Here is a 22,956-nt window from a genome sequence, read left to right as displayed (position 1 = left end):
CCTCTTATGAAACTTCTGTATTTCTTTGGGACACAGGGAAAAAAAAATAATTTTGAAAAATATGAAGTTTTGCATCCCAGTCTCTGAAGGTCTCCACCAGCATCTCAGGGTTTCGACTCTGCAGCAGCCCCTTGAGTTGTCCTGAGCTCTTCTTGGCAGTTTATTCTGCCAGGGACCACCCTGAGGGCAGCATCACTTTAGGGATGGCTGAAAAGTACTGGAGGATTTTCCAGTAAAGTTAACACAGATTTAGATTTTGTACTTGGTTTCCCTTGGCTTCCTTGGCAGACAGGTTCAGGTACCTTTGCAGCCTCTCAATTTTGTAGCCTTTGCTCTCTCTTTTCTGGCACATTTTCTGTGGGGTTTTTTGTCCATGTGGAAGGGCCACATGGCTGAGTTCTGTTGGTAGGGCTTAAGAGGATGTTTGTGTGTGCAGGTTATTGGGAATGACCAAAAAATTAGTAGGGGCCCTGTAGAGAAATGGGATCTCCTGGGGAGAAAGAATAGTGCATGCTCAATTAATAAGTTTCAAAATAAACTCTCTCTGTTAGTTTATTTTTTTTTTTTCTGAACATACCAAATGCATTTGGTCTGCATTACAAGTATATTGTCTGCCAAGTTTTATTTTTAAGTGAAAAGTTACTCAAGAACAGATGCAGAAGCTCAGATATGTAAACTTCTGTTTTTCTGTACTTTATACCATAACCTAAAAATGGATGCATGACTTTTTAAAATTTGTAATAAATTTGCTACTGGGTTAAGTTCTTCTTGACAAATTTAAAGCTGCACTGAAAAATATGATCATTAATGTGAAGGCTGAGGGAGGCACGCTGTAACTGCGTAAATTCACCAGCTGTGCAGGAATGACTAAAAACTAGCATATTTGTCACTAGTAAGTGACATTCCTGGAACTCCTCTTGAGACTGTGTTTAAGTCAGTTCCTAAATATCTTCCTTAACCTTTTCACATTTTTTGAGAACAGACTAGCAGCTCTTATGATGTAGTTTTATTCTTTTTGCACTTCAAAAGCAGACAAGCACTATATAGAAAGAAAAAAAGATCATATATATACACATATTATATATATGATATATATATATATATACTTTTTTTTTTTGCTGTATTGTTGCTATATATGTGTGAACATTCAGAAAATCTAGGTACAAATAAACTTTTTTTCAGTTACAAGATTACAGTCCCATTAATGATTTTCTGATGATGTTGTATGTGCAGGAATTAATCTTTTCATGAAGAAAGTAGATATTTTCAAGTTATTGTCCATTTATGAAACTTACCTTCAAATAGATGAAATTATTTACATATTGTTAGGTAGGAAGAGATAAATAAGGATTATTTACTTCTTTTTTTTCTTTGTAATTTGAATACCTCGCTTGGCAATTCTCAGTGCAGTACTGTACCAGACCTGTATCTGTGTTTTCAACAAAGTTTCAAAGTATGTTTTTCTGTGTAATACATATTGGTTAAGCAAATAACAGAGTATGGCTGACTTTACCACTCTTACCCTCTTGAAAGTGGCAAGTGTATTTTTAAGTGAGATCGCCACTTACAAGGAGCTCCCTGCTGCAACTTTTTGTAGAGCAAAACAGCTAATTTTTAATACAAAGGAGCTGTTACAGGATTGTCAAGTCCCTACTAGATGTTTTAATTTATGAACACATTTTAAGCAGTATTTCAAAAAGCACAGAGTGAAAACTGATGTTTTATTTTTGAGAAATGATTGGCAATGTCGTCGTGCCTGTAAGGACAGGAAGTCACTGGAGTTTAAACAAATTCTTTATTGTGCTTCCCTGGGAAGGTAACTTTTTGTAGCAGATGATGAGTAAGAAAGCTTACTCGGCCTGTCTGGTTGTGATTAGGGGCTGGAGGCTGATTTCAGTCCGTCAGTGTGTCTGGAGCTGCTCTGTTTGCCCAGCGCCGGGGTCACTGCGGCCGCGCGTCTCAACCGCCTGCGCCAAATTAACGGCGAGTGAGCGCAGTGTCCAGCAACAAAAACAAGAAATTGCAGTCTAAGGTTTGTAAGGAAAACGAGTTGTAGAGGTTCCCATTTCAGTCATTAACATGCTTATAAACACGGGACCATATGCTACTCCAGCTCCATGCAACTGGGAAATCCCACATAAAGATCAAGGACAGGCTGTGTAACTGGCTGTCGGCAGAGCAGCCTCGTTTTATACTTCCATGCAATTACTGTGAGCTCATGGGGAGCAGCTTCAGAGCTGGAGCAGGAGCAGCAAACCCCAAGTGGGAGCCCTGGCAGGTGCAGTGCCCACACTGGGGAGCCAGGGAGTGCTGAGGGGGACAGTGCAGGCAGAACGGAGCAGCCAGGGAAGAGTGCAGCCCTCTCGGCTTCTGTAAGTCTTTCTGTCCTAAACTGATATTCCTATGGATGTAACAGGGCATACACAAGTGTGTGTGCTCACTTAAAGCAGAAAATTTCAGTTCAAGTTCAAATCAATCCTGGTGCAGGTATAATACATAAGTGTAGATAATTGGTCAAATATGTATCCTAAACTGATGACTGAAAGGCTTGATCCAGTGTTTTTGTTTAGTTAAAAAGCCGTGTTGGAGAACTGGTTTTCACTAACTGCTTGGCATGCAGTCGCTCACAGCGGGTTCTCTGTGTGACAGGAATAAGTGAAACCAGACTTGTCTACCTGTATTTGTTGTACAAATGCATGCAGAAATAACAGTCTTAACTGCAACAAGCACTCTAGAAATCTACAAGGAAAAGATCTCATGTTTGTCGTGAAGCTGAATATAAATCTAAAGAGGCAATGTCAATCTTTGGTTTACGGATCACTAAAATGCTGACTTTTCTGTAATCATGCTGCAGTGCTCCCTGAGTACCCTATTGTCAGTCACCTGCAGAAACAAAATGTTCTGCCTCGTTGTAGCACAAGGAAATGAAAAATTCCCAGCTTTCTGGGATATTGTTGTCTAGTGAAGGAAAGCAAAAATTTAAACAAGAGAAAAATAGATTAAATAGCAGGATAGGGAGTCCTTTCTCTGTAGGCAGATTTTTCATTGATTTCACTTTATATGTTACTTAGCACAGTAGAAAAGCCAGAACAAGTAAAAACAGTGAGGAAACTCAAGACTTGCAGGCCTGGAAAAGAGGGTGGTTTTAAACAAGCGCTTGAATGACTGGCTGATTTTTGGTGTTTGATCTCTATTTTTAGACATTTATACTCAGGAGTGAGCTCTGTTTCTGATGTTTTCATTACTACTGACTTTTTCTTTCCTCTCACCTTCCTTTCTTGCTTTCTTTTTTATCCTGCAATGTTGGTGATTTATAAAGAATGATCCTGGATCATTTATAGTAGCACACTGAGCACCTCTGATGAGACCCTCACACTGCAGGATCAGGCCCACATTCCTGCAGAGCACTTAAATGTAAGGCTGTAGCATACACATAAGTACTACAGAGAGACACAAACTGCAGAACAGTGCTGTGATTTTGTGTGGTCCTCGCCAACTTTCCCTCGCAATTTAACATTTTTAGAAATTAACATGTAATTTAAAAATAAGCCATAAAATTTGAAAGCATAATATGAACACAATGGAACCTGTTTTCAGAAACAGCTCAAGGGACCCACAAAAACTGCTCACAGCAGTGACTTTTGCAAGTTGGATCTAAATGGTGCTGGAGACCTTGGGGATACTTTGAAATAAATGGTAACCTGGGAGAGTTGAAGGAGGTCTTTTTTGCAGATTCTAATGTCATCCAGAAGTGAAATGTAGAAGGTGAATGTCAAGTACAGTATTAAATGCACACAGCAGCATAACTGCAATTTGAAGGTTACACAGTTAAGATGGTATTTCTGCAGGAATTTTATTAATACGTGATCTGATTCGTCAACTAAAATAGTATGGAATTGAGAATTGAGGAGAAGATTGTGTTTAATTTACTGTTCTCTTGTTTTTTCTAAAGTAAGAATAAAAAGAAATATCTTTACTACATGGGAAGCATCAGTTTAATATACCAGAAGTGATAGCCCAGACCTAAGAACTTTAAAGATCTCACCCATTCCCTGCTAGTTTGGTTCACTTTTTGCATTTCTTTCAGTTCAAACACCAAAAATCAAATAAGCTGCTTTTTTAGTTCTCTTTAGTTTCTTGATTTCTCAGTACCTGACCTGCAAGGGGGAATGGGTCAGAATTTTCTCCACATGATCCCAAAAACAGTGCATCATCAAAACTGAGTCTTTTTTGTGGGAAGGTAGCAATTCCAACCTCTCTCAGGTAGGAGAATGGAGGAAGACAGCCCTGGGTGGGTTGGGAACAGCAATAGCTGGGGGCAGAGCACTGTCCCAAAAGCCTGGGCACACAGGGACTGCCAGCCAGCAGGGAAGAGCTTTGCCTGGAGCCAGCCCTGCTGAGAGGGGATGCAGCACTCCCAGCAGTGCAGTTTTCCTGTGCCACTTCTCTCCATCCATCCTTTTATTTCTCACAGGTGCTGGATGCAAAAATAGTGCATTCTTGTTTAATCTGTTTGTTTTCAGATACAAAAGGTTATAAATGTTTAAGGCTTTTTTTTCCTGTTTAAAGCCAGAATATTAAAGATTCCACCTCCATGCTAAGATATGCTTCAAATAGCAGCATATTTGTGCCTGTTCTGTAATTCAGGTATAATTGCTGTGGAGACCCCACAGAGCAGAGGGGGACTGTGGGCACATCTTCTGATTTTGCTTCTGTTGATGTCATTGGCAGTTTTTCCACATGCTTCAGTAAAAACTGTCTTGAGCTAGTTGTTTGGCTGCAGAGGATTTTCTCCAGGTTAGCTTGCTTCAGAGCAGCACGTGTCAGGACTCCTGACAGCTTTATCATTGTAGAGAATGAGATGTTCTTGCATGAATGATTTGAAATGGAAAAGATTACAACATTTGACCAAAAAATCAGAGGAGACACCAAAAAAAATCAGGGCACCAGCCATGTTTCCATGGCCACAGGTTGTCGCTGCCTGTGCCGGTGCAGCAAACCCGCCTTTGTCTCTCCAAGATCATTAAAATTTTCCCAATGCAAATATTCACAGCAGTGGCCAAAAAGCATCAGACCCCTGTGCTTGCCCAAGACCTCTCTCAGACACAGCAGGAAAAATGTGTGGTACTGTCACCAATCTCTAACAACTATATATTTTAATATTCCTCTTTAAAGTTAGTCAATGCTCCAGGCCTTAGCAAGAGCTGTTCTCTGGCCAGCCTTAGGCTTCACTCATTTAGTGAAAGTGTTCTCAAAGAGAAAAAAATACTTATCCCTGTTTCCCCATTGTTCCAAATGTCTTCAGAATTATGCTTGGTTTTAAAACCTGGGGCCAGCCAAAATCTGAATGTTTCAGGAAATTATGTGCATGGAAAAGCACATAGTCATAAATCAGACTGTTTTCCAGTTTTAGCTCTAGACTGAATGGTTAGTAATGAACATAATAGGGAAATTAGTTAGAAAATTAGCAGTTAATTTAAGGATATTTAAAAGGTGTGTGAAACTACAGCTTGGGAAAACTCATTTAGTGAAATGGATGTGATTCCTTCTCCCCTTCCACTGCCTGAGCAGGATTTTCCCCAGTAGCCAAATTTGTGTGCAGATCTCTTGACGCAGAAACACCAGGCTCACGTGCTGCCTTGCCATGGCTTCTGCCCTTATTCAGGGCTCCCTCAGCCTTGCAAACATTGCAAAAAAAAGCCAGCTGCAGATATTGCTGTGAAAAGAGGCACTGCTCAGAGAGGAGGGCAGAGTGGGGCTCAGGGGAGATGAAGAGACGAGGTAAATGAGCTCAAGCAGAGCAGAAAGCCCTGGGTGCTGCAGCCCTGGTGCAAGAGCTGGGGACAGAGCAGGGCAGCACCAGGCAGGAGCAGTGGTTTGCATCCTGGGGGATGTTCCATAGCCTGGCTGCCTCACACTGCCCTGCTGTGAGTGCAGAGGGGCTCTGGCACTGCAGCTGGCCCCAGCATGCTTCTGAAGGCACAAAGGAGGGTGTATCTGCTCTGTCCCTTACCCAGGAAACCCAGCAGCAAAATGTGAGTCTCAGCCCTTTGTGCCAAAGAGAAGATGTAGGCCAATGAACTTGAAAAATTTTATAGATGGAATAGCGAAAAAGAGGAACAAAACACAAAGCCAGAGATGCGTGCTGTCACCTCATCAGGAGTGGCTTAGAAGTCACACACAACTTTATATATCTGTGATGGGGAAGCACTTTTGAGCAGACAAAGCCATGGCTGGAGGCAGATCACTGGGTTGAGAGCAAGGCTTGTGCTGGCTCCAACACTGAAATGTGCCTGTTCTGCTCCTCAGGGCTCTTGTGGGACTGCAGCTGACTCTGCTCCTGCACCAAGACATCTGCCCATGGCACCTGCATGAAGAAAGAGAAATTACAGGGACAAACCTCTTCTTTATTGCCCAGTGGATCACTTTTACATATGAAATCTATAATCTTCATCACAAGTAACCACTGCCTTTGGTGATTCTTACTAACATACTGAGTGTGACCAGGAGGGGACAGGGTGCAGACAGGGCAGGCACAGGCGAGACGGGGTAGTAGCAGAAGGGAAAAAAGGGCTGGACTTTTCACATTCTGGCTGGAGCAGTAAACTTAAAGGAATGACAAGCCCATAAAAGTTTCACTTCTTTCTGGAAAAACATCTGAATTGAAACTTCACACCTAGCATGAGTTTTCTGCATGTCCCAGCCTCCTTCCGCCGCTGCTGGGGAGAAATAATGTGACTTTGGGTAACTCCTGGTAGATTCTGCTTGTAGTGCAGACTGTCCCTCGTGCAGTGTTACATTGCTGCTGTTCATGTTGCTGTAGTTAAGGTTGTACCTGTGTTTCCATTAGAACCCTTTTAATCTGCAAATTTATGACCCAGCTGTAAAAATTCAATCCAGACTGAAGCTTGGCATGAGCAGTATTCACTCTCCCATCTGTGGAAGGGATTTAAGCAGGTACATCCCAGTAATAACCATCTGAGTTAGGCTTGTAAATTTGGAGCATGATGACTGGTGAAAAAAAACCTGTGAGCTTCTCAGTAGTCTTGGAGTCTGAAATATTTTATGCCTGTGGTGAAACTGGTGAAAAGCAGCTTGTTTGTATTCAGTCATATAGCTGTAAATAAAGAAAATGGTTTGGGTATTTCTGTGTTTGCTTACATGAACAAACACATGCATTTTCCTTACCATGGCAAGATTTTGATATGAGTGGCAAATACTTGAAACTCTCCAGGCTCATGCACCAAAGCAGTGTTTGATGATTCTCAAGTAGGTTAAGAAATTTTATTCATGCAAATGGTAGAATTTATCTATTGATCATAATAGAAAAAAATAGAGAAATAAGAAGACTGGATTGTTTTCTTTTGGGTGAGTTTTTTTTATTCTTCTTAAAATAATGTAAAAACTTGTATAGTATTGAACTGCAAAATTAGTTTTATTCACCATTTCTTCCTCCCATTTTAATTTTCTTTTCTAAAAAGCTATGTACTGAATGTGCCTGACCAGATAAATTAATGATCTTATCTGATCCAGCTAATCCTATTTCCTTTTGCAGGTTTGTGGTTTTTAAAAGTAATTCTGTAATTTGAAAAAGAAACCCCTCTCCTTTATGTGTTTAACTGAAATTTTTTAGGTCATTTGTCCATAATGTGAATACCAGAAACATAATGATGAAAGCAGTTTAGTGAGACCAGACTTCTGATACTCCATGTGTACTCACAGAGAAGCTCTTGGGAGGGTTTTGACACAATTTGAGAAGTGGACTGAAGGAATATCTGCATGGAATCATGCTGGGCTGTGGATGAGTTTGTACATACAATTCAGAAAATGTCAGGAACCCATAGGTATTGTTTGTGAATGAGAGTTTTGTCAGCTTGAAGGAGAAAGGGGAGCACTTTTAAAACAACTGTTCTTCAAAACCTTATCTAATGTTCATCTGTAGAGCTCAATTTTTAATTATCCAAAGAACCAGAGTTGGATTCAGTGATATTAAATCCACTTTACTACAGACTTAAAAATTTGGGTATGAGATAAAGAGGCAGATGTGGAAATTGCCAGTGATTACTAAAGACCTGTTAAGGTCTTTTGTGCTTTATGGCATTAAATTGGCATCAAATCACCACTTTAGATCTGCTAAGGGAGAAATATGTCCTAATAGTAAAAGCATGCAAAAGGCTTGTATAAGTGAGTTTTATGTGAGCTAGGGGAAAAAAAAAAAAAAAAAAGACCAGGAGTTTAAAGCAGGGAAGAGACTTGGAGAGGTAAACTGCATTGTAGAAAATATGGAAAAGTGAAAAACAATTCAAACAGAAAGAGATCAGATAAACATTTGAAGCTGGAACAGCTGAAAAGAAACACAAAAATAGGTAAAGCAAAATTCCAATAAGCCATGAAATCTGTTTTCCTTAGTTTTTCACAGTGGCCTTGAAACCCGATGTCAGAGACTATCTCTGTTCTTTCAGTGATGGCCAGAAATTGAGGTTATGATGACCAGATCGTTTGGTATGGCACTGACATTTCAAGTTAAAAGGGATTGCCAAGACTCTCAGTTATGACACTAAAATATACCACTATTCCTAGAGCCAATTTTCAGTCCCTCCTCATGCCTCCACATTGATTTAGGCAACAGATGCACGAAAAGCAAAGCAACATTCAAAATAATCCCTTAGCTGAGGCTGGGGGAAGGCTGGCTAGTGGGCTGTAGCCAAAATTCCTTAAATGTTACAATGTTTTACATTTCTAAATGTAAAAACTTTCTTTCCAATGTGAGGTACCAGCCAAATGTCTTAGTTACGGTATCTCAGAGTGAAAACTGGCATGTGGCCTTGTGGTCATTTGTGGGTATTGACAGATTTACACCCTCCAAGATCAAGTTAAACCTTGTCGGTTTCTCCATCTCCCCTTACTTTGTCAGGCTTTTGGGTTTTTTTCTCTGTTACTATTTGTCAACTTAAATCCAGTTTGCTGGAAAAATGAAGGCTCTTCACGACCTGGCTCTTCAGGAGCAAATTGCCTCAAATTCTTTCTGCTAGCCAAGGTATTTTGTAATGCATTGCAAAACAGCAGCAGGATTGCGCTCCTCGCACTGGATGTACTTTGTGGGCCAGACACTGCGGGCAGTTTTAATGAGCTCTTGGTGTGCTGGAGGATTTGTCTCAGCCCCTGACTTCAGGGAGGCTTTTCTCCCAGGTCTCTGTTTGTCTAATTGCTCTTTCTACCCCAAGGAGCAGGATCTGGCTTTGTCCCATACAGTCTGGACTGGTGGCTGCTCAGGGAGCAGGTTCCAGAGTTGGTGTGCAAATCCAGTGCTCTGCTCCTGACTATTTATGGCAGCTTTGCACTGTGCTGGTGGATTGTCCATTACACAGGCACACTAAAATTCATTGTCCTGCTTTTCTCCCTCTCATGCTGTTTAGCTGGCATAGCTATTGATTTCTGCATCAAATTCATTTCCGTGGGATCATCTTCAAATAGGAGCTTCCTCCAGAAGACAGCAGCCTTTGTTCCTTTATCAGGGGAAGCTCTGGGTGTCTGCAGCACTGTTTGTGCCAGCAGGGTAAGAGAGAGCTACGTGCAGCCTGTGAAATTTATGTCAGCTAGGGGAGCAGGGGTGCTGGGTGAAGCCTGGAGCACTTTGTGATATCATAATTACAACAGTTCTGGGCTTCCTACTTGTTGAGTCTCAGTAGAGCTGGATATTTAGTGGCACTTTTTGAGGTGAAGAGAAACCAAAAAAGCTGTTCTGCTCTGGCCAGAACTTGAGATTCAAGTGAGATTCAATTCTTTCCTATGTATACATACACAGAGATGCACATATATTTCCTTAGTGCTCTATTACAATGATGATATCTGTGGAATTCAAGCACTTTCTCTTGCTGTTTGCTGTGCAGAAGTTTACCATGGCAGTGAATTTTGCAAAGACAGAGGAAAAGAGTCTCCCAACTGTATTGTCTACAAACAATGATATATCTTGCTTTCAAATCCCATACCTCACTGAGTTGCTTACTCCAGATTGCCCCTACAAAGCTGAAAATGCTTTTCACAGAAGTCAGCAGAGAAGACAAGGCTGACCTACAGGTATTGATCCCAGTAATCCTTTGTTATATGCAAAGGCTTATTTTTTTTTTTTTTTTCTTCTGTCTAAACCAATGAGAAGAAATGTTTGTTTAAACATTTAAATGAATAAAAATGGCAGGTGTCTTTATAAACCTGTTTTCCTTTTAGTATTTTGTCCCAGCCTTTCTGCTGCTGTTTTCACTCCTTGTCTAACGAGACTGTGAGTGATAATTTCTCCTTGCTACAAGTGCACACAAGCATTAATCTGTGTTTATTACATTTGCTGTGAATCTATATAGGGAAAATGTCCTTAATATTTCTCGTTCTTCTATACCTCATTCAACTGACAGATTCACACCCCTGATTCTTTTCCCTCTTATTTCAGAAGGGGCCGATAATTATACATATACCCAACTCAAAGGGCCTTTATCTTCACTTGATAATTGAGGCACAGACACTCAGATGTTTTAAAACCAACCCTTTGGAAGCGCTTGGAAGTGCAAAAAATCCAATTTGCCAAGATCTGATCTGGGTTTTGAGTGTCTTGGGCCCAAAGCATGCTACATGACTTGACACACAACGTTCATGTGTTTGCAAAGCTTTCCAAACTTCATTTTGTGTGCTCCTGCTGCTTTCAGTGGGATCTTTGCTCACAGATCAAAGACTGTGAGCCTCAGAGAATGTTAGTGCTCCTATTTGGGTACTCCTCATCTCATCCTTCATTCCTTGCACAAAGTAGGGAAAATAAAGGCTCTATTCATTGCTGTGGTACTGCTGCATTTGCTGAGGTTTGTGGAGCTCTGAGATCTCTCCATGGGCTTCATGGCTGCTCAGAAACACTCCTTCCCTGTCCAGAGCAGTGGCAGCACTCAGCCTGACGTGAGCCCACCAAAACCCTCTCCTGCCTCGTGGCTGTGACATCTTTCCATTGTGTCTGGACAGCCCCCAGACAGTGGCTCCACACCCCCACAGGACCAAAAATCCTTTTACAGAAGGTATGGGAGATGAGTCTTCTGAGGGAAACTCCCCATGAGCTGCTGGCCCCTGCCCACCCTCACCCGTGGGGAGCTCGTGTCTCACCATACAACACCTCCAGCCCATGGCACAGCTGGGAACAGGAGGTCCAGCAAAACCCAGGTCCAGGTGAGCTGGCAAAGGGTGAGACACGAGTGCTGGAGCAAGGTGTCTGAAGGAGCTGGTGGGGAGAGCTGGTTTGTCCTGCCCCTCAGGGTGTGAGGGACATGAGTGCAGTGAGTTATCCCAGGGCTCACCTTCATCTTGGCGAGCTCTTCTTCATCCAAAGGTTTTGCTCTCGTGGCCCCTGCATATCTTTACAGCTGGAATATGGGTTTAGGTAAATCAGCCCCTGAGTTCACAAATAGAGGATAACTGTTTGGAGAGGAAAGGAGGGAGAAAATCAACAGAGAGCTTTGATATATTGTATGTCATCTGTACGTGACACTCCAAGACCTTCAAATGCTTAAACTAAAAACCTAAATATAATTTAGTTAGTAAAAATATACCTTAGTTATAATAAAATGATAATAGTGGAACTTGGCAACAGAGCAGCTAATAAATACTACACTTTTGAAATGTGCCTGGGATCCAAGTACATACTCTTTTACTGTGTAGTTAAAGCATGTGGCAGGACATGCTAGACCAAGATTTTCTCTTTGTCTTTCCAGTGGAAAACTAAAGTTCTTTGTTTAAGTGAAGCCCGTTGGGAATTTTTCTTAAGTAAAACAAGGAGCTAAAGAATTCCATTCCCTTTTGCCAACTTTTTTTCCTCCTTCAAGCCAAATTATCGATTAATGGGGCATTAAATAACAAATACTGCCTAGTTAGAATCATAGACTTTTTTACTTAGGCTCTTTCAGTACTTTCTTATTGGTGCTTCAAACACAGCTAAATTAAAAGATGAGATATTTTATTGGGAAAATACTACCCTGTCTAAACCCTTTTGACCTTATAAAAGTAAAGGTCAATAATCTGAAAGTCATTACATTTATATACTTACCCCTATTTTTGATTCTTTAAATGAAAAAATAAATAAAATCCGTACTCCTTTGAGGTCTTCTTCCTGAGATTCATTCTTTGCCTTCCTCATTAGCTGTCTCCATTTCGGTACCCTATCGTTTTGCCAGCAGAGCAGCCAAGTGAATGCTTGACCATATTTTTGTCTGGCTCTAGTGAAACCATGATCTGACAATAGAATACTTTTCTCTGGGTTTTCCTTCTTCCCCTGGGGAACCATACTTCAAGGGCAACCTGCTTGTCCAGCATATGAACATGTGGAAAATCCACTGCTATGCACTAATGATTTTCAGATGGGCAATTGTTGCTGAAAATCATCCCAGGAGCAGCAGCTTCTCCATTGTAGCACCTAACCACTGTGGGATCACATTGCTTGTAGCTGCTCTGGAATAAACCCTTTGCATTTATGTATAGGGTGGAGACATTTGCTGCATCACACATATGTGGCGACAAAATTTAGGGGAAAAGGAGGTACAAGTTACAGTTGTGGTTATTTTTTGGCCATTGTAACGTGTCAAAATCTGACACTTATTTTAGATTGAAACTATAAATGTAGGAAAAAGTTGGGCTCTGCCAAAGATTCACAACAGCAAGGCAGAAGCACCCTAAATATCGTCTACAAGTTAATAGCTTTCAAACTTGTGTTTTAAATATTTGCAAGAAGACTTGTCACACTCTGGGAGAGAGAAAAATGAGTTTTAAATTTTAAATAACTCCTATTACTGTTCTTAGAATATGCATTCTTTTAAAACAACTTTCACTTTTAATCTGTAATTAAAGCCAAAGTTTTCTTTTAATTTTAAAAGCTTGTCCTTGGACTAAAACAACATGGAACATTTTTAAACATTGATCCAAGCTGCTGTAGATACATTTTATTTAAACCACAGAGCCTGCAGTTGGATTCCTTGCTTTGCCAGATCGGCTATGAACTGTAAGTGTGGCAATAATGATTGTGGAGTCCTGGATGCTTCACTAACAGTGAAGGGTTGTTTTTCTGGAGTTGTTCCTCCCTTTGGGCCCTGTTCATGAATGACTTAATCTCTGTCTATGATCAAATGTCGTGCAAGTTACTGTGCACAGAATAATCAAGGAATGCTTCTCTTTCCTGCATTCCTTACATGGAATTGCTGTGCCTGCCCAGCAAGCAGTTGGAGAGTGGTAAGGGTGGGAAGCAAGCAGCGACAAAAACACACAGAGAAAACCACCAGAGCAATATAAAAAGAGTGAGACAAAGAAAACAGAAAATTTTGTAAGATCTGGTGTACAAGTTGGATTGAGCCATGCACAAGACAGCTCCAGCTTGTCCAGGCAGCACCAGCTGGAGGGGAAACTGGGCTTTTGACTGGGAAGTGTTACAGGGGCAATTTATTCACCATGAAAAGCAAAAGTGTTCCCCAGTATTTTGTCTGTAGTGCTGTAGTGTTGGCCATAAAGATGATTTCTAGTGCATGTTTCTGTTAGCTTGTTTTGTCTTGAAAAGCAAACATTGCTGTTTTGATGGGCAGATCTCAAGAAGTTCAGGGAGAGAATGCTTCTTAGTCTTTTCATCCTCTTGACCTAATTGTGTGGTAATTCTGTCCTTTCACAGGATGTTGCACCACTTTAACCGAAGCCAAGAGTAAGACTTTCATTACTCGTGATATTGATTACACAATGCATGCCATGCAAGGAACTTTTCTTGTGATGATGTTCTCTTAGAGATCCAGCAGAATACCAGGGTGAAGTGCTGCATATTATCTCCATGTTTATACAGGTCTCTTCCTTACTTTTAAAGTTTCAACAAATTTTTCACTTCAGTTAGGTTCTGTTTGCAGTTAAGAGTGAAGAAAGTATTTACAGTATCAGAGTTGTTTTTCTCATCACTAGCAGCCTGCAGCCACTGCATGAAATTCTGTCTGTGTCTCCGTGCCCTAGTGTGAGGACAGATTGCTATAGCAGGACTCCCACGCCAAAGAGTCACTGGTGGCAAATGGGAAATAACTTGACTCAGGTGCTGAACTTCTCCAGCTGTTGATGGGAGTTACACTTGTTTGTCCAGGACAGTGACTGGAATAGTCGTTTAGCTCATTTTGAGATATTTTCCATCCCTTTAGTACTGACAATGGACTTAAAAGATGTAACTCTCCTTTCAGGTAGGTCATGGCTGGAGTATCATTTTAGCTCTAGGAGGGAAAAGATAGAAGAAAGGATAGAGAAAGAAGGGAGAAAGAAAAACTCAGAGCCAGGAAATAAATACAGGTAGGAAAATAAAGAGCAGAAAGTTTTGGAAGATTGTTAAGAGAAGATAGTGCTAGGAGAGGATGTGGAAAGGGGAATGCAAGATTAAGGATAAGAACAAGAAGGAAAAGGAAAGAAAAGGGATGAAAGGGATGAAGACAAGAAGATAAAATACTGAGGAAGCAGGTATGAAAATAATGGTAGGAATCTGGAGTGTAATAGGGAAGAGTTCTAGAATAAATTAGAGAAGTGTAGGAGATAGTAGCATTTTTAACTGTCCAAATTTAGAAATTTGATATTTTCCTTTTCAACATGTTTGAGAAACAAGGGTAGATAAGCATCCAAGTAATTGGCACCCTTCTTGGAAGGAACCTTTGAGTCCAGTTGTGGTGTCTTGGCATTTTTTACAGACACAGACTAAGAGCAAATACAGTTCCAGAAAAGGGTATGACCTTGCTTAGGATACAAAGCAAATTAATCCAAACTGTTTCTCCACGACTTAGGGCAAAGGCACAGCTTAGTCTGAGACTGAGAAATACTCCAGTGCTGGTGGCAGTGGTGGTAGCAGTGGAGGCATCTGTTTGTGGAGGTGTGTGGTTATTAATTTCCCAGTCTCTTGGTGCATCTGCAATCCCTGACTAAGCTGGACACACAAGTATAGAATACTTCCCATACTTTGGCTTAATCATACCAAATCCAGACTTTGGCAGATTCCATCAAGACCTGTTTTGAAAACTGTAAGTAGTTTTCAGGCTACTGTGAGACAATTTGGCCAAGTGTGGAGGCTTCCTTGGCCCAGTGTTCCTGAAAGTTTTAACTTTTTTTAGGTCTGCTCCTTTCAGTAAATTTTTCAAATCAGATTCTCTCTTTGAAAATTTTTCAAGTCATCATCTGTAAGTTACAGAGAGAAATCTTTTTAATCTAATGTATAGTTGGCTGGGGGCAGTGTCTCTGTGCTCCTCCAAGATGAGCATCTGTCAGTAGAGTAGAAAGGACATCACCTGGAATGGATTGGTTGCTTGAGCCTGCATGTCAAAACATGCATTCCTATACAGTTCATGGCATGTATGAACCTAAAATATGTCATGCCAGATCTGATAATTACACATATAATTTTCAAGTTCAGCAAAAGGTTTTGTTTATTTTTCCCCCATCATTTCTTAAAGAAACAGAATTTATCTGAATTAAAAACATGGTTGGTGATGGTGAGTGGGTGGTTCTGTTTACCCTGCCACATTATATAGTACCACTTTTACTCCTTGTTTGGATAGCAGTCACAAGACCCAGATATCAAGCTGTGAAAGTATTTTTCTTGCAGCAGCTTTTCTTTTTTTGGCAGAAAGTGGCTTTGGAGATGCTTCGCATTTTGTCATGTGATTGGACTGCTGATGAGCTTTCTGTGTTGCCTCATTTTCCTGGATTCCATCTGAATTAACTCTTCTTTGGGACACAGTCATTAGCACACTTCTGAATGAGTGGGGCTTTGCATCATAGTGTAATGAACACTAATACTTAATCTCTGTAAGGAAACACCCTGTAAAGAAGGAATTTGCTGCATTTGTTCCACGTGACAGAAATCTGTTTTCTGTACCTCCAGCTGTCCACACTGAAAGCACATTCCTTTTTCACAGTAATATTCCTTCATGAAACAAGGGAAAATGAGGGGAAATAACTTGTATGTAATTGTTCCATCTAAAAATATTCAGCTTAGTTTTGTAAACACATAAACTAGTTCTTTGTAAACAAGTCTCTTAATGTTCTTTAAACTGAATATTTAGATGTTATGTTAGAGAAGCTGGGCATATCAAACACATATGGTTCCTATTGCATCAGGGACTTTCTTAATTTTGGTGTTCTAATTGAAGAGACGTTTTTGAAAGCATGCTAACTTTACAGAAACTACTCTGACTCTGTTGGGTCTAGCTTTATTCCTGCAGCCATCACCACGCTCTGCAAACATTTTCCACTTTAAATGTGCTGCAGTAACAATATAACTCATGGACTTTGAATTGCCCTCAGTACTTACAGTGTGTGATCTGGAAACATGGGGTAGTTGAAGTTGGGGAACTGAGAGGTGATTACTTGGAGGGGAGAGAATTAGGAAGAGGCATCAGGGAAGGAATGAGAGTAAGGACTATAATTTATTCATACGTTTTTCGCCTTATTCATGGATAATTTATAACACAAAATGCCCAGACCAAGTAGTATCTTTAACTGGACAAAATTTCTTTCCACATCAGAGAAACACTGCAGGTGTCCTTTAAAATATAAGATATTCCATAGATGTAATGAAACAACTATTTCCCTCAGATAACACAAAATTTCAGTTTGGCATCCAATATGTGTTAATTTTCCCTCCTACAAATACTAGGCAGAGAACTATTAAGTTTGCATTTGAGGGGAGTGCATTTGAAATAGAAAACCCATTTCTATCTCAGGCAGTGCTGTTATGGTTTCTGCTGGTGAGAGCTCCCAGTGCAGGTGCCTGCTCTGCAGAGAGCTGGGCAGTGCCCCTGTGCTTGCAGGTGATGGAGTGGGGTGTCCTGTAGGGCTGGGTCAGAGCCCCCACTCCAGCAGGCTGTGAGCTGTGAGTGAGTGAACCAAGTTTGCCACTGGTCTGAATTCTGGTAAATCCCAAGCATACAGAATATTTAACAATAAAGTGCTTGCTGCTTTTGTTTTGTTGTTGTTGTTGGGTTTTTTTGTTTGTTGGTTTGTTTGTTGGTTTTTGTTGTTTTTTTTTAATCCAATACACGTACAATATAAAGTCCACAAAGGTCATAGAGGTAAATTTATTTATTAAATGGAAATACTTGGGTCCAGAAACCGTTATGAATCATTTTGGTGTTTTAAGTTCAGGATGCTGGGTAAATTATTCCAAAAATAATGGTAGCCAAATGTCATTCCCTCCAAGCATTTTGTAATATCTATTTATCTGTGGGCAGATGACTGCTATGTATAATCAGAGGCAGACTTTTGTCAAATTGAGACTAAGTAAACACAGCTGAACACAAGCAAGTTGGACTACAATTTTTTGAGTTCTGCCAGCACTGTTATGACCTTGAAAATGAATGTTTTTTCAGAGCAATCTGCTTTCAATACGGGAGAATTTTTAGTGTTTCAAATTAACAAGTGTTGATTGAAAATTTGTTCTGTTTAATTTTAATATTTTTGTCCAAATAAATGAAAAGTGTGTATTTGTCCAAAGGAGGGCATCCTTTCTGCTGCTTGGAAAGTAGGGATGTTTTGTACAGAAGTATTTCTTGCATGTATCTATGAGAACAAGAACAACATTTAGAGCTGTAAACTCATCTGAAACTTCATCATATAATCAGAGAAAGTTTACTATTGTTTTCTTGAAACGTAAATGCACTTTTTTATGTTTTATACAAGTAAGTGGAGAATTTAGGCAGTAATTTTATGCCATTACATATTTAGATACTGTTTTCATCATCCTTGAAAACATAGGACTCCTATTAATAACTTTTTCCCATTTTTCTAAAGCATAGTATCCTTCTAAACTTTTCATGCAGACCCTGTTTTCCTCTGATACCCAAAAAGAAGCAAGTCTGATTTGATTGCCAAACAGTACAATTTAAATCTTAGTTTTAACGTGTGGATTTTTGCTTTTACAGTGCCAGTCATTAGAACAGAGAACATTTTGCTCCCTTGATTTTAAAGGTCACAGCATTTGGAGCTCAGAGAGGCTTTGGAGAGAATTCAGAGAGGAGTCCTGATCAAAAATTTGTCTTTCAGTAATTGCAGCAAGTGAGTGTCATCCATTGCCAGTATCTGTTTCAAGGCGCTTCTTTCAAAGGGATTTTTTTTCCATTTCAAGTGCTGTATAGAAACCAGCTTCCATACCAAACTCAGGAGTAGGAAGTGTGCACAGAGTTAGGGCTAGAGGAAACTTTCCCTAAGTCTTTGTGCTTGCCAATCTGCCTCTTTGGGGGGCAGCAATTACCAATTTCTACTCAGATTGTACAGAACAAGGGTTCAATGCCAGCAGCTGGGCATGCACAGCACCTCGTATGTGATGGGCTGTCACAGTGTGACTTGGGCTTTGCAAGCCAAGTGCCATCCCACCAGGTGGTCTTGGCTGTTTTTTGAAAGAACTCTTCTTGCTTCAGTTTTCTCTTTCCCTATCAGAGCAGAAAAAGAAAAATGAGGATCCATTTGGAAATGGAGAGGAAGTGGAAAAAGACAGATGTGATAGAAAAGAAAACAATACAATTGAGAAGCAATTGTGATTGAGAATTGCAATTACTGGCTATGGCTGAACATCTAGTGAAATGCAGATTTCACAAATAAAAAAGAGGGTGCTGCTCCCTATCAGGTCTATCTGAGCAATGTGGCATCTTAACATCATCCAAAATAATATGGAAAAGTCCTTGATGTCAGGTTTTTAGTCACTTTGTTGTTTCTTTTGGGGTAGCTCCTATTGGGGTCTAAGGGTACAGATACTCAGTGTCAGTGTCCTGGTTTGTGTTCTGGAATCTCTGCTTCACCACAAAGGCTAATGAGTCTTGTAAAAACAAAAATAGAGGAATGGGGCAGGTGTCATCTAAGCCCCCAAAGTGAGCCTCTGGGTGTTTGAGGGGGGCAAGGCACATACTAGTTGCAGAGCTTAGGGCCATTCAGACAGAACTCACCGTGCTGTAACAGCTTGAGGCAGCCAGCAGTGTCTGAGGTGTGAGAGGCAGGGACACTGTCACTGCAGATGGGGATGTGGGTATTAGCAGCTCTCAGGATGCTCCTTCCTGAGACAGCAGTTTTCTAGGAAGTGCTATCTAGAGAGAATTTTTAAAAGATTTGCTGAACCTGGTGTTGCAGTTGGGGTTGATGGTGTCTGCCAGTACTAGCCAAGACCTGCCTATGAGCTGGGTGAGCCACTCCCCGTGGTCTCAGAGGGGCTGGTTTTGCCAACACCTTAACATTACCTTAACATTATAGTTACACACTATATATAACTATAGTTATAACTTACTATAGTAACACTATAATCTTTTTGTGCATCCTGATGGATCTGTATTATCAAATACAGATTTGCTGGTGGTGCAAGGTCTGTTTGCCCATTGTTGGAGAAGGACAGTGGGCAGGAATTCAGGCACATGGGATTTGCTGTGTCTGCTTTGCAGGCCCTTTGCAGAGCCCCATAAACTTCACAGACTGTGATGTATAGGCAGTTGTTCTATGGGAAAAGTTTGGCTCATGGGCAAAAATAAAAAGTTCTTGCAAAAAGAAAGAAAAAGCCTTTGTTGCTATAAAAGTGGAAACAGAAGTACTACTAAGAATAGCAGCAAGTTAATTAAAAAACATGAAACAGTTCAGAGAGCTTAAAGAGTTTGTGTTGTAGCTGCCTGGCTTGCATGTCTGCTGAGTCCTCCTCTTATCCTCTGTCCAAAAGCTTAGAACCTCGAGTTGAACTATGTTGGAGGGATCAAAGGATCTCACTTTCTTTCACCATAGTTATTTCCACAAAAGTATAAATGTTCTTTATGTCTGGAGCCGTGGCTTTGTGTCTTGTTTATTTTCTCTATAGAAGTGGAAGTTCAGGATCTTAATTCTTAGAAGGCAGGTGAGAGTGCAAGGCTGTCTGTACAAACATGTGATTGTTGCAGATGCTGCTTACTGTTAGGAAACCATCTAAGTAGATCAGGGAAGACACATTAAAAAAATTCTATAAGTGTGAATTACACTGAGATAATTTAATTGCTCCTTGAACAAGGAGTTCATAGTGATTTCCATCTGCATCTGTGTAAGGAATTGTGTTCTATGAATGTAGGTATTTTCTAAATTTTTATTCACATATCAATAGCTCAGTTTTCCATTGCAAACCTTGTTGGGTGAAGATTTTTTAATTTTTTTTTAATGGGAACATGAGGAAAGACCGATTATTTATAATGCTAATAAAGCTTCTGAGCTGATTTTGATCTACAGAGCTTCCAAATTAATCAAAATTCATATTTTTGAAATATGTCAGTTGATTTAACCATAAATACCATATGGCTTTACCACAAATATGTATGTGTGTTTTAAGTGTGATAGGGCAAACTGTTGCAGGAGAGAATTCCCTGGCAGATACCTCCTGGCTTCCAGGAAAACACGTATGAGCTAATGTAAAACAAATATGTAGTAAATATGACATTATCACTTTCTGCAGCTGTCTTACATATTTTTGAAGCTCTTTATGTCTGTGCTAACCTGATATTTTTAAACAGTATTCACTTTATTTTGGGGGGAAATGTCACAAGGGCTACTTTAGATAGCATTGTCTTTCATCTTGGAAACTGATAGCCAGCAATTCAGTTAGGTTCTAGAGGAGGCTATTGGCTTTAACTGCTTTTGGATCACATCCACTATCAATGTGTTGGTGTCTTTTGGGAGAAATATGTTCAATATCTATGGATAGTGTATTTTTCCTGTGATAATAATACATTACGCATCAATAATAATTTCATTACAAAATTTTATTAGTAAATTTATTACGAAATAATTTTATAGTTCAAAGGAAATGGATTATTTTTTATCACTCATTGTTTGAAAGATATGTATTATTACTGTCACAATTATTATTATTAGTCCAGTCTCTATTTAGGTACAGCTTCCTGTGGCTAGTGTAGCTTTTTCAGGTTTGCAATGATCTCAGAAAATTGGCTTCTTTACTCAGAGAAACAGCCTGAGCACATTGCCCATAGTTCAAAAACTCTCTGTTTCAAACCAAATCTGTTTGCCTTGAAATACTGTGGCTTAGGGTCCTCCACAGCTCAGCAGTTGTGTCTTTGGGAGCTGCTCTTGCTGGGATGGATGGCAAAGGGTCTGAATGAGCCTCGCTGTGTGTCCTGCAGTGAGAGGAGCTGACCAGAACAGAGCTGCTCTCTGCAGCACCACGGAGTGAGCCAAGGTCAGGAAGAGCTGGTAAGCCCTGTCTCTCAGCAGCAATCTTTGCTGCTGCACAGGTCCATCATTGTCACTGTCAGGGCTCGGGCAGAGCTCTCTGCCACGTGGGTGCTCAATGCCCTGTGGTGCTCATTTACTCAGCCTGCCTTAGCAACTGAGCCCTGGAGTGCAGGGAAATCTGAATCCAGTCCCTGTCTTGTTATCAGTTGACGATGCTTCCCGCTTGAAAATCAGTCTCCAAAAGCAGCAGTGTGTGTTGAATAACAAACCCCTTCACATTCAGGCTCTTCAGGTTTGGGAACAGAGCCAACATTCTTGAAGAATGATTTAGTGGCCAATAAACATCTGCGAGGTCTGTAAGACTGTCAGAAACAGTAACACTGAAAGTGAAGATCATATCAGTAGCAATTCCCCTGTCCTGACAAGGCATTCAGTGCAAATATTTGTTCAGTCATCCCTGTTCTCATTCCTGTTATCACAGACTGTTTCATACATTTTGCCAGAGAAGCAATTTCATCTTCTTCCACAAAGCTGTTCACATCCAAGGCCTTTGCAATGTTAAGTACTGGGATACTACTGTTTCAGGACCTCCCACATGTGCTCCTTCGAGTGCAGGAGCCTCATCTGTCTTAGGCAAAGGCTCAGCCATGAAGGGCGCTTACATCTTTCAATTAGTGAGCATCTGCAGTGTTCAGGTTTAGCTGATCCCTGAGAATTCAAGCCCAGTGTGGCTGATTTATTACACTGCACCAATCTCCATGATAGCCCAGAGAGGCTTTGAGCTCTTCTAAGTATGATTCTTCTGCAGAGTTACTGGAATTGCACTGCATTAGGACTCAAACCATTTTAAACACAAGGTGGTGTTTGGAGTATAGAAGGAGATGTTTCTGCTTCAAAAGCTCTTGGCAAATAGGCACATCTTCCTGAATAACTCTGGGCATGTTGTTCTGCTCAAGAGCCTTCCACCTTTTGATGCACTGCCTCTCACTCTCCCAGTGAATACATAGCCTTTCTTGATATGCCTCTCAATCTACTAGAACCTCTGAGGGGCTTTTAAAAGGTGCCTGGGAATATTGGATTGGGAAGGTATCCTGTAATGGAAATAATAATGTAACTTGTGGAGAGCAGGAGCACGGAGACTGCAATAGATTCACGAGGGAAAGCAAAGGAAACAAACTGAAGAGTTGACTCAAAAACAATGCTATCAAACACTAAAATCACTTTTGTGTAACTAGAGATGAGAATAATCCACAGGCAGCTCTTTTCCCTGCAGCTCACTGAGCAGTTTCTCTCTGCTGGTTATTCTGTATAAGGTCTGGGAGGTATGTGACTACAGGTTTCTGTGCATGTTGTGCTCATTCCTCAGGATGCTGAATAAAGGGGTTCTCATCACATTTTGAGCTAGATGAGGAAAGTGATACTTTTCTGACATATGTGACCTGGCCTAGTTTGAAAGATGCCTCAAAACCTGTCTTATATCCTCATTGGGTTCTCCCTGCTGATTATGTACCACTGAATCCATAGCATGAGCACAGCTGAGCCCCTCTGAGGACAGGATGATTTCATGATGTGCTGCTCAGTGCCAATTGATACATTCTGTCTGGGCCTTTTCAAAGTTTAATAAAGGTGCTTTCATAAGCTATCTGTTGGATTTCACAAATGGATAAGTAAGGCACCAAACAATAACAATTTAATGTAGTTTTAGATGTGTAAGACCTTGTGGATGCTTCTGATTTCATGGCTTTTTAT

The 22,956-nt window shown here is 40.5% G+C and overlaps 1 protein-coding gene across 5 annotated transcripts in view; it reads left to right on the top strand.

The window, feature by feature from the left end:
* The window catches only part of MKX (mohawk homeobox), a 47,957-nt gene that overhangs the window by 12,819 nt on the left and 12,182 nt on the right, over positions 1–22,956 (top strand). Inside the window, exon 5 of one of the 5 annotated variants that reach the window (XM_056485405.1) lies at positions 6,310–10,107. The exons of the other annotated variants lie outside the window; for them this stretch is intronic. Within the exon in view, the coding sequence (XP_056341380.1) occupies positions 6,310–6,332 (23 nt within the window). The 3' untranslated portion in view covers positions 6,333–10,107. Of the gene's footprint in view, positions 1–6,309; positions 10,108–22,956 lie in introns of those variants that run through there. 5 annotated transcript variants of the gene reach the window in all.

Source organism: Oenanthe melanoleuca, chromosome 2 (assembly GCF_029582105.1).
Source record: "Oenanthe melanoleuca isolate GR-GAL-2019-014 chromosome 2, OMel1.0, whole genome shotgun sequence".
NCBI classification, from domain to species: domain Eukaryota; kingdom Metazoa; phylum Chordata; class Aves; order Passeriformes; family Muscicapidae; genus Oenanthe; species Oenanthe melanoleuca.
This window is presented reverse-complemented; position numbering and strand designations above follow the sequence as displayed.